This window comes from Drosophila biarmipes, chromosome 3L (genome assembly GCF_025231255.1).
Source record: "Drosophila biarmipes strain raj3 chromosome 3L, RU_DBia_V1.1, whole genome shotgun sequence".
Classification (NCBI taxonomy): domain Eukaryota; kingdom Metazoa; phylum Arthropoda; class Insecta; order Diptera; family Drosophilidae; genus Drosophila; species Drosophila biarmipes.
Window position 1 is genome coordinate 24,727,584 of NC_066613.1, and position 15,802 is coordinate 24,743,385.

General features: G+C 44.0%; 1 protein-coding gene across 3 annotated transcripts in view; it reads right to left on the reverse strand.

Annotated features, from left to right (window-relative positions):
• Positions 1 to 15,802, reverse strand: part of LOC108034847 (regulating synaptic membrane exocytosis protein 2) — a 66,907-nt gene that overhangs the window by 18,920 nt on the left and 32,185 nt on the right. For all 3 annotated transcript variants that reach the window (XM_017109980.3, XM_017109979.3, XM_017109981.3), the window contains 9 exons: positions 13,703 to 13,838; positions 11,067 to 11,401; positions 7,680 to 7,928; positions 7,353 to 7,609; positions 7,023 to 7,277; positions 6,487 to 6,728; positions 885 to 1,009; positions 245 to 464; positions 11 to 75 (listed from right to left, as the gene is read on the reverse strand). In XM_017109980.3, the coding sequence (XP_016965469.1) occupies positions 11 to 75; positions 245 to 464; positions 885 to 1,009; positions 6,487 to 6,728; positions 7,023 to 7,277; positions 7,353 to 7,609; positions 7,680 to 7,928; positions 11,067 to 11,401; positions 13,703 to 13,838 (1,884 nt within the window). The remainder of the gene's footprint in view (positions 1 to 10; positions 76 to 244; positions 465 to 884; positions 1,010 to 6,486; positions 6,729 to 7,022; positions 7,278 to 7,352; positions 7,610 to 7,679; positions 7,929 to 11,066; positions 11,402 to 13,702; positions 13,839 to 15,802) is intronic.

Genomic DNA, 15,802 nt, shown 5'->3' on the forward strand with positions numbered 1-15,802 from the left:
AGTTTTATACCGGAGTTTTTGGTAATTTCCGTCTAGTTGGCGATGCTGGTGATTTGTCTGTGGTGGTTTCGGGTTCTGTTTTCGATAATTCGTATGGTCGCGATAAGAAGTAACAGGAAACGAGAGCAACAAATGAAAAATATGTGAATGTCACAGCTGTTTACTTGCAGGGCATATAATATATCAAGTAGTGGGGCATTATTATGTACAGGGCGGTTAGCTGGGTTGTATCTTCGGAACTTACCCGCTATGAGGCCGAGGCCGACGGGACCGTCGCCGGATCGCCGAGGTCCGCTCTGACCGCCGGCATTGCCGGGCGGCAGGTTCTCGTCGAACAGATCGCACATCCTGAAATCCGTGGCGTGTTCCACCAAAAGCTCCACAATGTCCCCGGTTCGGTCCATGATGGAGCACACCTCCTCAAAACTCCGGTCGATCAGCGACATTCCGTTCCACTCGAGTATCTGTGGATCGGGGATGATGAATAAAACATCAGTTATAAGGCAGCATATTTAACAGCATAGGTTATTTTAATAATATAAAAGAGAGTTTATTATCTTAAAACAAATAATACAGCGTTCGGCTTTAAAGTTATTTATATATTTATAAGATTTTTGTATAATTAGTTACATTTTTTAAAATATATAGAAAAATATAACAACCAAAGCACTAATATTTTTATGAGTTGTTTTTTTTCTGTGTAATCTCAATGCCCTGTGCGGAATATCATCAATCAAGTGCTATTAATTCACGTCTGGCAGCTGGGCGAGTGGCCACCGCGGTTGGCCGCACTTCAGCACCCTTTGAGCCATTACCAATTAAGGCTTAGTCTGGCTCAAACGCCATCCACCACCCACCGCCCACCATCCCCATCCCACACTCACCTTGTCGCCCTGCTGCAGGCCGTTCTTCTCGGCGGCTCCTCCTGGAACGGTCCACACAATGTAGGCAAACAGACGACCATCGGCTCCGGTTTTTCCGCCGACCACTCGCATTCCAAAGCCACGTGCTGCGGGGGGTAGACAATGTCAGATTTAATAAGAGCCTGGCTCACGCACTGGGCGATTAGGCCAAGAGGAGTGAATAATCAATATGGCGGCTCTTGAACTGGCCCAAAAATCGGGGACTGCGACTAGGCACGTACTCGCAGATACAGATACAAATTTCGGGCATGTGGCAACAATTTGCGTTGATTTCATTTGCACTTTGCAGTGGCGAAAAAGTCGCAAACCGAACCGAGAACCCAGCCAAGCCCATGTTGCGTATACGTCATGTCTCCCGCCCAGTTTGTGTTTGTCTGCCAAGTTCTCTTCTTTTTTTTGCCCAGTCAGCGAGTTTGGATGAATGTGCGCTACTATGGACTTTCCAGTATTTTTCTTTCTCCCAAATTTGACACAAATTTATTTCTTCAACACACGCTTGACCCCTTGGACATTTGTTACAATTTAAGTGGCAAAAGTGCTTTAAAGCAGACTGCTTATTTGGCTCAAAGGAACATTTTTATATCTTCTACGACAGGTTTTTCTGATTTATATCTCCTTTGAAAATATACTGAAAGTAAATTTGGTGTCCGAGAGATTTCGTTGGCCGAGTCCAAACAATTTAATTAATTAAATTGCAATTTCGAGGGGCCTGCAGTTCAGTTTCAAGTACTTATCATTTGGCGCAGAAAACTAATTTCAACAATTTGTGCACCAAAAACTTGAAAAGCGGATTTCCGCCGCCGGAGGACAGGCGACAGGGCTGCAGACAATGGCCAGGAAAGTTAACCAGCCACCGGAGCAGCGATCCAAGGTGAGACTCCAGGGAGCTGGAAGAAAAGATATAGGGGAAAGGACGCGGACAAGGACGACGGGGCAAAGGGAGCCGGAAGACAGCTTGGCAGGTCCAAGTTTTGCGCAGGAAATGGCGGCAAACTTGGGCAGTAGGCAATAAAATGTTGCGCATCCGCCATCGCTGTTGATTCAGGCGCATTGATACCCAATTAGGATAAGGCGACATTTTCCTTGCCACCACGCCCCCCGCTTGTTGAGTGTGTTTTAATCAAAAGTTTTTTCCCGGCCTCCGCCTTAAGAATGCAATAAAAACGATATAAATAAAACGCAAATCCTTTTGCTGACAGCAGGGAAAAGGCCCAGATTATTCGATGACGCCACGCTTTTGGGATAACTCGCGATTTGTGCACTTAAAAAATAAGCTATCTTTTTAAGTTAATGGTATCTAATAATGGCACTATGCTGTTAAAATAAATAAGAATATTTTTATATTTCAAATAGAAAAGCTAACTATATTGTTTGCCTATTAGCTTATGAGTCAGTATTAAATACTTTTTTTTTCAGTGATTTCTTAGATTCTAAAAAATATATTTGTGGCGATTTCTCTTTGAGTGCAGTCATTTGCCTTTAAGCCGGCACTTAACATGGAGCTGAGTGAAATTTTCGATTCGTTTTGGCCATAAAAATCATGAGTAGAGGTAAGGTCCTTGTTTTTGGCCATGTCCAAGGTCCTTTTGTCTCATTGTACCGCTGCCCACTGTCCGCTGGCCTTTTTCCGTGCGTATTTGCCATTCCTGGCCGGGCCCAGACTTTTATGATACAATTTGTTTGCCGGATGGGCAACGATTTTTTATGTGGCCATCATTGGGATTTAATAAGCCGACCTGCACAGCCACACAAAGGTGTGTTGTTTATGGCCAGAGGGTTCGGTGTTCGGGGTTTTTCAAGGGTTTACTCCTATTTGGGGTATCCGTTTCTTTTGTTGGCCGAGGCCCGTAAACATGCTGGCAAATTGAATCAACATTTGTATATAGGTCATTATGTAGGCTCAGAGAACTAATACCCTAAGCCCATCAAATGCTCTGAAAAATCTGTTCTCAAAAGAATTTCATTTTAATTGGAAAACTATCTCTAAGCTCTGAGTCTTTAAAAATTCTCCCTGGAATTCCCTTGGCAACTTTTTAATTTGTGCCATGTCCTTGCTTCCTTTCTGCCAGGCAGACACATACTCCTCCACATCCTCGTAATGGCATTAAGTGAGCAAACTTTTAGCTGACACACATTGAACGACTTAATCGATGCACACCTGCCTGCATGCCAGGATCCCTGCTTCCTTTTCCCCACCTGGGAAATCGAGTCATGGAGTCATGAGCATAAGCGATTTAGTGGCTTCTATCAGCTGCTATAAAAATTGTCTCTTAATTAAACTAGCAGAGCGAGAGACATGCAAAGATAGCACTAGTATATCCTGGCTATCAGGTTCTCAGTGAGCTAAACTAATAAACCAGTTAAAGGCGGCGAGCATCCTTTGGCAAGAGCAGGGAAAAATGGCACGAAAAAAACATCCAATCGGATTATATCTTCCTTATTTTCGTTTAAAGGATGAAAAACTTTGCAAAGATTATTTATTTAGTATTTACCAGAAAGTTTTAGTTTATTAAATAAGGATGAACTTCTAGGATGTTTTTATTTTTTAGATTGCTATTGTTGCTTGTATTTATATGGTTTGAACCACAGTTTTTCTTGGTGCACCATGAGGGGAAATGGCTCGATTTGAGTGACTTGCGAGGCGGAGAACTGTGAAAGGGCAGCCAACCGAGCAGTTGGATGTGGTGGGCCAAAGAAGGCGTGGCACATGGCCACCTGTGGCTGGGAAAACCAAGCACGCAATGCCAAAACCCGCTGTTCGTGATTCGCCACAATAAATGGGTGTGTGCATGTGGCTCATGAGGCTGCATAAAATTTCATTAGGCGTGCCAAGGCGCCATTTGCTGCTACACCTCCCGTTCTCCAATGGCCAAGACATTAACAGTTCCTATCGGAACACTTAAAGCGATGCATAATTGAGGAGGCCGCCGAATCGCTGGCTTGATTATCCAATTGAATTACAAGAAGCCGTATCCACTGGATGCCTAATTAGCCATGCGAGTGCAGCGGCTAATTACGCCCACCTGCGTGCGAGAAGTTCACCTGCGAATGTTGCGGCAAAAAGTGTAGCATGTTTCGGGGCGCAGCGCTCAAATTACAAGGCATCAACTCAGTCAATATATCAAGGCGAAATTGCAGCACAGCTGCCACAACCACAAGCCATGTCCCTCGTCTAGGTGCCGTGGCTAAGGAGACGCAGCCAGGAGACGGCTGAGGCTGAGGATAAGGTATACTATAAGGCACAACAAATGCCAGGAGCAGCCAAGGAAATGGTTTAGCACATTAAAATTCCACTTGCTTCGCTGCATATCAAATATGCCGGGCTAAGCAGGCACACACATATTCTATATATATGTATATATATAGACAAGACCCTCGAGAGTGGGTTTTACTCATGATATAGTATATAGTATATCCACCCACATTCCGCTGCAGCTGCTTGTGCGTATTTGTTGGGTATTGACATTTTTTTATGATATGCAAATTGAAATTTTATATTAGCAAGCGCACGTCGCACAGGTGGCTAACCGATGGGAAAAATGCAGGAAAAACTCTGCGAGGCGGCTAGTTATTTTGATTGGTATTATATAGGCGCTCGTTAAGAGCCCTCCACAAGATCCTTCTAAGCGCCACGTACTCCAAGGGAATTATGAGTGCCCTTCGATGGCAATTTTAAGTAGTTTCATTGGTATTTATGGGTTTATTTGATTATTGAAATTTAACAAAATTCAAGAATATTTGTAGAATAATTCGAAGATTATTTAATCATTGAAAAGTATATTATGGCATCTGCCAGCTTTGATAGTATGTTTCCAGGAAAGTTATATTAAAGAAATGTAGAGGATTAATACGAAATTTTATTTTTATTTCTGCAAAGTGAAATGAGTTTTTCATAAAATTCATTTAGGATTTAAACATCCCCCATACGAGTATACCAATATATATCACAAGCAAATAACAAATAAAAGGCCAAATGCATAGTTAGATGACTTTTAAAATTACCAGTATATCATACATAATTTTCTTGTTCTGTTTCCTGGCAATACTTTTTACTTCCGAGAAACTGGCAATCAATTTCCATTTCGAGCTGTGCTATTCTCCTAAGTTTTCACTTCCAACTCGAGTCTGCAGCCCCCAACCCCTGGTTTTCTAGTTACCAGTCTTCTGCCAGTCTTTTGAAATCTGAAATTTGGCTTTGCCCTTGTCGAGCGTGCATCTAAGTGTCGAGAAGGCGACTGGCCCTCTCTCCACTCCTCCCAGCCAGCTAGGCAAATGGAAACTGGCCAGGATGTTGGCCACTTTTTACTGCATTCGACTGGCATGTGTTCATGAGCTGGCCGAAAGAGCTGGCCATGCATGCATGCATATGCCAAACATTCGGGGCATTATTATTTATGGCCAACAAGGCGTAAAGTTCTCCATACCCTCTGTTCGATTTCCCTTTTTTTTCGAGAATAGAGAAATTCCCCATTTAAATTGCCTTTGAATTCTAATGCCCACTACGCTCACGTTCCCTTTCGTATTGATTTTCATGCTCCAAGTCCGCTGTCGATAATTAAAAATTCATTTGGCCTGCTATCCTGGCCGACTGGCCCCTTGAGGTATGCAACAAAAATGCATATAATTAAAATACATCCACAGGAAGTGGGAAACAAAGCGAGCGAATGAAAACCCTGGCCCACACGGACGAACACGTACACACACATACAGCAAAAAACCCCATATACCACCCAAATGACATTGGCCAACAATGCCGAGCAGCTAAATGTTGGGGTGTCCTTGCTGGTGCAACTGGGAACTGGAAACTGGGAGCTGGGAGCTGGGTACTGGGAACTCGGTGCCTTTATGTCGATGAAATCCGCTCAGTTGCTTAATCTGCTACCAGTCTGCTTCCGCTTTGGGTTTCATTAAGGCCCACGGGGAACCAAACCACATTATCCCTGCTGTCCCACCCACCGGTAACCGAAGCTCCTGCACTTTGCTGGGGGAATTAAGGTACCGTGCCCACAAATACCCACAGCCGACTTCATCGCAGGATGGAGGGCGCTGCTCTGTCGAATTAGCATAACCAAACGTTGTAATGAGTCCTGTTTACTTGCCCATTTCCGGTGCGGTTCCAAGGGCAGGACAACCGAGCAACCGGAGCCGGATGGAGCGGACACGCAAATCGACCTCAATCTCCTTTACACACAGAAAAAATCAAGTTTTCGCTTTTCAATTGCATTGGTAACAAAGGAGTTGGAAATTATTTTAAAGGTGTTTAAAAGTATGCAGTGAAATATGTAAGTTGCCTTAAAGTAGGCAGTAAACGAATACATCGAGATTCAAAAATATTATTACACACTTTTAGTTAGCTTTATAAAAGATTTAAGAAAAAAAAGTTTCATTATCTCCTTCTCGATCTAAAAACGTGGTATAGGAAATATTCTATTAGTTCTGTATCTGCAGAGATCGTTTCTCCCAGTGCACACCCACGCACAAATTCACCCAATCTCGGGCAGACATTAATCCAAGTCCCGGGGCTTCAGTGCCTCGTGTCTTAGTCTCTAAGCTGCAAACTCACTGCGGTGCGCCTTGTCCGTTGGATCCCGGCGCAGAATGATGCGCCGCTTAGATGCACAAATCGGCCCCGAATCCACGTCGTGTATTACGATCCGTATGGCCTCGCCGTCCATTGATGTTTGCCGCCGCGGCGCCTCCAAATCCTCTAGATTGGGGCCCGTGAACGAGGCCATGGGCGGCGGAATCGAGGATGGCGGCACCGCCGGCAGAGCACCGCGATTCTGCAGCATCGCTATGTCGGGTCTGTGGAATGGGATGAAATTAGGTGTTATACAAAGTTGAAATATAATGTTATAAGATTATTTTTATAATATTTAAAGACTTTTGTAACTCCGATAATTTTGTATACCAATAAATAAAAACCTATTCATTTCTTAAATTTTAGAAAGTCGTATCCCACACTTTGATTGTTGAGCTTTTAGGGTCTACATATACATTCATTTCTTGGTTCGGAATAGTTTGAAAAATGCCTAAATATTTAATCCCAACTTTAAAGACCCCTGAAGCATTTCAACCCCTATAAAAGTTAACACTTACAACTGTGAACCGCGTCGCCGCATCCGTCGGTCATCGTCGACGGTCAGGACGGGGCTTTCCTTATCCGGCGAGCCCGGCGAGTCGTCGTTCTGGATGTCCTCCGAGGGATGTGGCACCCGGAACGAGGGTCTCCTGGATCCGGGCAGCTGGATGGGCGGCATGATGCCGCCCTCGCCCGGCGACCTCTGCAGCTGCGTGGCGGGCGTGGCGCCTCCCTGCGTCAGCCCGGGGGCAAACACATCGTAGGCGGACTTCCTGTGGGTCGGAAAGGTAGGGGCTTAATTCGATTGGCCCCTCGACCACCACCCCAAAAAAGAAAAACCCTCATACCTGCGCGGCATAGCCGGAATGCCGAGGCCCGCTCCATCCGCCCCCAAGCCCAACGCCGGTCCACCGCCGCCCATGCTGCCGCCCACGGGTCCGGTCTTCATGTCGTCATCGTAGCTGTGCTGCCGCGCCACCCGCGATCCCCTTCGCGACTGCATGCGCGACAGGGGCGCACCGAAGGGCGGTTGCCCATCCGGGCCCTCGCCTCTCGGCGGACTGTTGGAGCGACTGGGCGCCATGCTGCGGCCACCTTTCATTTGCTAAAATAAGAAGGGATTTTTGTTAATGGAGAAATATAATATTTTTTAACAAAATCCAACGACCACTTACCCGCTCCAACTCCTTGAGCGAGGCTGGCGAAACGTCCGAGTGGCGGCGCAGCTCGGGACTTCTCGGCGGGGCAAGGGCGGCTCCATTGCTGGGCGCCAGCGTTTGCGTGCTGCTGCCCAGCTTGGCGTCCGAGTGGCGCCGCTGCAGTGCCTCCAGCACGGGGACGTCCAGCATGGAATCCGTCGAGTCCTGCGGAATGCACACCCGCGAGGCCATTTTCCGTCGGCACACGCTGCAGCGCCACATAGTCTGGGAAATCGGCAGGGAATAGAGAAAGGGGAAAATCAATTTCCATTGCTGTGGCAACGCGTCATCAAGTATACGCAGCGTTAATTAAAAATTTCCAGATTAACGCTGGAATCTATTTGTGGCCGCGCAACAGGGTCCGCTAATATTTATTAGTGGCCGGCAAAAGCCCAAGAAAACCCATTATGCTGGGCAGCGAAAATAAATATTAATTACTTTCGGAACAAAACTTTTCGCCCCCCCGCGAGGCGTCGCGCACTTTTGCAGAAAAATTCTATTTCCAGGGCAGGACCTCCACGCAGGACCTCCACGCCCACAGAGGCGGAAAATGGGGGACACAGGTGCGCCTGCATCAGCCGCCCTACCCCCCTCCACCCCCAAAACCCGCCTCGCTGCATTTTCCACTTCCTTTTTCCGCGGCACGCCCGCACAATGCTCGTTACATTTCCACCTGGCTGCTGATTCATTTTGCCCAGCGGCTTCAATCGTCATGTGTGTCACCCACGTCCTTTTCGTCCTCCCTGCCCGCTTCTCCTATTTCCACCCCTTTTTGCCACCCATATTCAATGCCCGACCTGGCGGAAGCTGCCGCCATTGTAATTAAGTTGGTGCACGGAAAAAGTTTTGTTAAATAGTTGCCTGAAAGGAAAATAAAAAAATGTGTATAGGGGTCTAAGCTAGATCAGGTTTTATTTCAAGTATTTTTAATGCCTAAAAGTATGCTATATTATTTATAAAAATAATTTTTTGTGGATAATGCTGATGTGGTGCTATTAATAGCATACTTTTACGGACTTTTAAGTGTGCACACTTTTACACAGCTTTAAAGGTAGTTTCATAACCTTTACTTATTTGTTCTTTGTTTTGATTTCATTAAAATTTTATTGCCGTTAAGGTAGATGGTAAGCTTTTGAAAATATTAAAAAATGTAAAGTTAATCCCACTATTTTTCTCCGTGCAGCTATGCACATGGCCTGCACTGTACGCAGCAGCTGCAACTAGAGCCCGGCTCTGGTTTATTGCCTCTGCGCTCCCCAGTTGCGTGCTTTGTAATTACATGCTGCTGCGGCAGTGTGGCTGCCAGTTCATGATCCCATCGAGAAATCGACTGAAAAGTTATTTCCTCGCTGCCACAGCAACGTCAGCGAAGAGCAGCCAAGCACGCTGCAAGCTCATGAAAATTTAAGATTTATTTTGCGTTCATCGCGTATGCAAAGGCGGGCGGAAATCGATTTTGATGTGAGGGCTTAACGCTAAGCAAGAAGTCGAGCATGAAGCTGAAAATAAGCCATACAACGTTTCAAAATAATCAGCACGAACGGGTATAGATCTGGAATTCTTGTGCGTCAGTATGCCATCAAAATTGAGGAGATTATAACAACGATGTCTCGAGATTTAATCATATGGATTTGGTATATTGAATTTAATTATAATTATATAAAAATTTATAATAAAAATAATTTCATTAGAAGGCTTAAAATTTAATTTGAAATAATTCAAAGCCTGCCCTCAAACTTTAAATTACCTAAGTTGTTCTGAAAAGATTTCTGTGCTTCTGTACTGACTGAAGTTAATGAAGAAACAACGTGAACTTCGATTGTGGCATGGCAAGTCTATACTTCAATTTAGTTTTCCACAATTAAAAACAAAAGAACATCATCACTAGCTTCCTGGTAAGTTTTGCTTTGAGGTATAAACGCTATATGCATTTCTCCAAGTGACTGAAATCAAATTCCCATTTGGCTCTGGCCATAACTGGAGTTCATGAACAATCGAATGCCTGGTTAGTGCCCAGTGTGGTACGCTCTAAATGATTATTTCAGCATTCAGCAGCGAAGCCTCCAAATGTCCAGGGATGGGATCACAATTGAGGACCCAACTCCTGCTCCTCCTCCATTGGCAGACCCATAATTACACTGGGCGGGTATATAACAGGCTGTGGGCCGGGGCCGGGGCCGGGGCTGGGCCTGTGGCTGTGGGCCTGTTGTGTGCTGTAGTCAACGCCCATGAACATCAATTTCAATTAGCCAAAGTGGCCAGGTTGACAGACAAACGTTAAATTTTATGTTCAGGGCGTTGGCGTGGCTTCTTGACAAATTACCACAAGTTCGGGTGAAGACAATGTTGCACGGTGTGGTTATCAATGATCATTATGCGGCAAGTGTTGATAGGTTGCGATGGGGGAGGGGAGGGGCGAAGCAGGACATCCTATAGACAGGAGTGCAACCGAACTCCCCGAACAGCCGGGGGATGCCGTTTAATCTCGTTAATTCGGCCTTTATCTTGTTAATGTCCCGCGATGAATAGGCCGCAGTTAAGCCCTGTTGGCCATTGTCACCGAACCCCTTTTCGCCACGGCCTGTAATCTAATTTATGTGCACTGACCCATTCCCTTCCTTTCCCCATTCAGTGACCACCACCCACGCAGTCATTATCAGGGGGGAAAATGGTAAACTCGCGCTTTGTTTGCGAAATCGAGTTTAAAACTGTACAAGGCTGAAAAAAGATGCTGGGTTTTTAAATCACAACTGACAGTATAATCATATATCACAATTAATTGGATTGTAAGCAGAGTAAAAATCAATAAATAAAGCCTATAGGCTTTACAGATATGTAAAACTTTAAAAAATATTCAGATAGGTACATATAGATTTAGTTTGTTTCTTAGTTATATTTAAGTTAATTTTGTATTCAAAAAGTTAAAATTAGTTTAAATTTAGGATGTAATGAAATAGTAAGCCGAAAAATTACTCTCTTTTATTTATTTTGGGAATAAATATTATTTTTACCACTGTTTAGGATTGGTAAAGCTTTAAAAATGTATCAAGGTAAAGCGTGTTTCTCAAAGCTAGTTATACACCTTCTGTATAGAGTTTTCTGCCCTTGAATATGTTATAGAAGTTATTTCCATTTCGAAAGGCTATTTCCAGGTTTAGAAATATTTTCCCCCAGTGCTCGGTGCCCCAACTACTTTCTTATTAATGAAGTGCCGCTGCGGCCAGAGTTTATTTCTGCCGCGCAGACCACGCGACCATGGCGCATTGCCTAGTGGCCTGGAAGGTGCATCCTGCATCCCGCATCCTGCATCCTGCATCCCGGCCAGCCCATCCCACACCGCGCCGTATGCTCTCCCCGACTTACCGCATCCTCGTGCTCGTCCAGCTTGCTGTAGCTGGCGCAGTCCTCGCACACTCGCTGCTGGCACTCGAAGCACGTCTTGTGGTAGTCGTCCGGCTTGAAGGACTTCAGGCACACCCTGCAGGCTCCGGCCCTTCGTCCTGGCTCCTGCTTGTTGGCCGCCCCGCCCGCTCCGCCGGCGCCCGTGCCGCTGCTGCTGTTATTATTGTTGTTATTCAGACTGCTGCCGGAGTCCTGCTGCTGCTGCTGCTGCTGGCTTTGATAGCTGGGCGAGCCGTAACTGCCGCTGGTGTCCGCATCCGTCGGCACCAACGAGGGGCGTGGCGACATTTTATTAACTGGGCAAAGAGACAACGGGCAATGCATGGGGTTATGTAATCAATTACTGAGGCAACCAACCAACCCCCCTGGAAACTTGTTGATTTTCCGCTGATTGCATGGACTTTGCACTGACCCGAATGCAGTGTGTGTGTGTAATTCTATGCTTAATTTGTTGTCAGCGCACATAATTTGTTGGGTGTTCTAATTGCCCGAGCGACAGGCAGGCAAATCCAATAAATAAAATAATAATCGGGTAAAACGGAAATTTCCGTCAGGCTTCGTTGCCCATTAAAAGTGATGGCCGAAAGGAAGTTGTGTAAATGGCAGCTAAATTTGATTATTTTCGTTTGGTAGATACTGCCAAATATTACTGGTTAACATTACGTTAATAATATTATAAATCAATATGTGAAGGAAATAAAAATATAAGAATTGAGTTTAAAAGGAAATGTTAATAATTAATTTTAATACGTTTAAGCAGGCAAATATTATGATAAGAAACAGGAGGAAATGTAGATAATACACGGTTGAAGGATTCTATAAGTTATGAGCTTGCCTGCGGGTCTGAGGCACTCTACTAAATTACATAAAATCACTTATGCAACATTTGATTTTTCATTCCGAGAGGGTTTTTTTTTCTGCTATGGAGAAACCTGGCAAACTGAAGCCTTTTCCCCGGACTGGCACACATTTATATGATTATACATGCTTTATACGTGTGTGTTTTATATATATTGCACCCTTGAGAAAATAGCGAAAAGTTTTATGCGGCCCGGAAAAAGTCGCGGTGCATTAGTCACAGTCGGGAGACAAGGACAAAGACGGGCTTTTGTTGTGCACCTGCATTGCTCATACGCACAGTTGCACCTTGTGCTTTTTCACCTTTCGGCAACTCATGCTTGACATTTTCAGCCGTAAAAGTGGCAAAGCAAATATAAAACAATGCCGGGGAAAGCCAGCGAGGAAAAACCTTTTCCCTCTACTTGTTTTTGCTTTTTTTGTTTCAAAAAGCGATTTCACCAGCTCAAGGGAACACTTGGGTGGCAGGTAAGATAAAAGAACTGCGAAACTATTAAAGGATTTTGTAAGTTTTTCTGCTTTTAAATTATGTGTCAGCCCTTCACTGTGGTTGGCCACAAAAATCTGGCGAATCGCCAACTGGCTTGAGAGCCCTTCAGCAGCTGCAGCTGCATCCTTTGGGGAATTGTTCCCAAGAAGAGGGACACGAGTGCCAAAATATTTGCCCAAATTATGTGCGCAAATCTGTCCCGCTCTTTTACGACCCGGCTAAATAAACATCGTGGAATAAGATTTCATTTCGTTCCAATAAATCGAATGGCTTGGCCATAAAATCAACAAGCCACAGCTTTCGCTTAGCTGGTGGCCAACTAAAATGTGATAAAAATAACACAAGAGTCAACACAACATTCTCATGTTACCCGCTGCTTCTGCAACTGCTACTAAATAAATACAGCAGGGCTCAAGATAATAGTGACTTAATAAGTTTCTTGATATTTTCGCAGAGAAAGGGAAAAATAAAAAAAAAACAAAATTTTTATTTTTGGTTTGGGAATTAGTTATGGATTACCAAAAAAAAAAGGATCTGCAATTGTGTGGACTGTGACTTAATAGGCTTTTTAAAGTATAAAAAATATAATTAATATTTTTGATTTGTATGTATATTTGTTCGTTAAGTTTAAGTTTAAAGTTAGTATAAACATTTTCTATACAGCAACCGCTATTGGTAACCTCTGTGAGGTGAAAAAAATACAATTCCTCTAAAGATCATTATTATTTTTAACAGGTCTTTACATACATAATAACATAATGAGCTTTTAAAGAAAATAGAATATACTCTATATATCAATTTGCTTTTTGTTTATGAGGTATTACAAAAACATTATTCTTTTGAACAGGGCTGTGAGCTGATGCTGAAACAGAAGTCACGGATTTTATAGACCTTCGTTCAGCGTTTATGGAGCTTCATAACAATGACAGTGTGAATGCCGATGACTTGGCACTGCAGCAAAGCACTGACCCCTTACATTATTCAATATGCGATGCAAACGAGCGTGAGCAGCAAATATTGCGTATACGCACCGTTAGCCGCCGAATGCTCATTGCTGAAACTTACGTGAGCAAGTAAACTGGCAGAGAAAGAACACAAGCACACACACCGAGTTTGCACAAAGTTTAGCAAGCAGCTTTACGGGGGTACTTCTATGAAAATTCATGCCATAAATTCGCATGCACTTACGGCAAGGATAACCGGCAGGATAACCCCACAGAAGCACACATGTGTGTACTCAAATACTTACCTTTGTCTGTGACGGTGAGCAGCGAGGAGGAAATCGTAGCCTTCATCTTGTTCAGGGCCCCCGTTTGGGAGGCCCCGCCCCCCGAGTCCGCTGCATGCTGCTGCCGTTCGCTGGCCTGCTCGTCGGTGGCCACCATCTGCGGGAAATAGAAGAGGAAAAGCGGAAAAGGTGAGAGGGCAGGGGTCACTATGCTACACATTCAGGGGCTAAGTAAACGTGGCTAAGCATTGGCGTATCGAGGCGTGGGCTTGATTTGCGGCAGCTGTAAATCTTTATTCGGCTCCTGGCTGACCATGAGCGTAAAACGTTGAGATTATGGGACGTGTATTACTTCACCAAGTTACCCGCTTTCATTAGCTAAAAGTCTGAGTTTCGGTTCGAGTTAAAAGCTTTTAAATTATATGTTTCTTAAATATTTTCTCTAAATTAGTAAAGTTCTGATCATGATTTCTCGATCAATTTTAGCCTGATTATGGAGTATAATACCTTGCTGAACTCGTAAAGCCATCCTCTATAAATTTGCGTTTATACTTAAAAAAAATATTTTTGACCCATTTTTTTCAAAATTTGCGAGGTGACCCCTTTCAAAAAATTCAAAAAATTGAAGAATTTTAAAGGTTGTAAAATCAGTCAGAAATCGATAGGGTTTTTTAGCCTAGGTCTCCAGCAGTCCAAAACAGTTCGATTTATACATGTTAGTCCCCGTTTGCCGAACTTTCAGCAAAAAAACCTTAGAAAAATTCATTTTTTGACAGAACTTTCAGTTTAGATTTAAACGCTATACATTTTTTTTGTTTGTAATACGCCCTTTTTTAAAGTCCAAGATGAGAAATCACTTTCACACCCCTTAGCTTAACTAAACTAGACGAATATTACCATCAAATTCCCTGCCAGCGAGCAGGTTTCCCTGTGAGCCAGGTTATTACCCTGATGTTTCTCAGATTTTCTGTTTTTTTTTGCCCAGTCATCACGGGCACGCAGGTGAAAGTAACGCGGTGCGTTTTATTTGATTTTTCTCTGGATTCTGCCGGAGGCGTCTCAAGCGCAACAAATTGCCAAGAAATCGTAAAGTGTGGCAAGTAATTTTTGATTAAACAACGGAGGACCAAAGGCGGAATCCAGCAGCCGGAGAGGCTTTCAAAAATTGCCGTCATTCTTTTTAATGCACACCGACTGTGCGGAGGGGGATTCACCGGGCTTAGCTGTCTGTGTGTGTACTTCTGTGTTTTCCAGACACAAGAATAACAATTGGAGGCGACTGGCCGACCAGCCGAGCCCCGAAAACATAAGTGCTGCCCTGCTCTGTCAGCATTTTATGAAGTGGAAATTTTCTATTTGCCAAAGCGTCAACGAAACCGGAACACACGGCCCAGCACAGTTGACTACAGAGAAAATAAAATCTCTAGCTGGTCTAGAGCTACTGTTTATTATTTTCCAGAAGAAAAAGATGCGGATCATTTACAGTGAAATATATTTCAATTTATAAAGCTTTTAATGGTATAAAACATTTGTAACTATATGGAATGGAATGTAGATTGTAATTTCTCATAAAATATCTGATAGATATTTTCATTGATAATAATTTGAAAAGATCTTTGAAATATTGTTTCCAAATGGCCGGACTTACTAAAAATATGCCATGCCCAACTAATGGGTTTCCTTAATACGCAAAGGTCTGTTTAATATTTAATCTAACATCTGGAAGAGGTTTTGCCAAGGATTAGAATATTTTTTCCTATGCATTAAGGCCCATATAGTGCAGCTCTCTCGTTCGCACAGCGCAAATTACGCTAAGTGCTTTCGGCTGCAGCGTTTTCGGTGGCCTACCTCTCTGGGGGAGGAGGCAGGGCTTTGGGGGGGTTAAGACCAGGGGTTTTAGGGGACTAGGTCCCCAGATCCAACTCTGGCAGGAACTAAGCGGCATCTAGTGTCAGATTATGGCCGCTTTGTGCTCAGCCTGGGCTACATTTTTGATGATGTCATTTGATGTCGGCCCGGTAATATTCATGCTGCGGATTTATGGGCTTCTCCTTTGCCGCTTTGCTCCTTTCATTTTCCCTGCCAACTTTTGGCGCGGCGCAGGCCATGAAATCTTAGTGT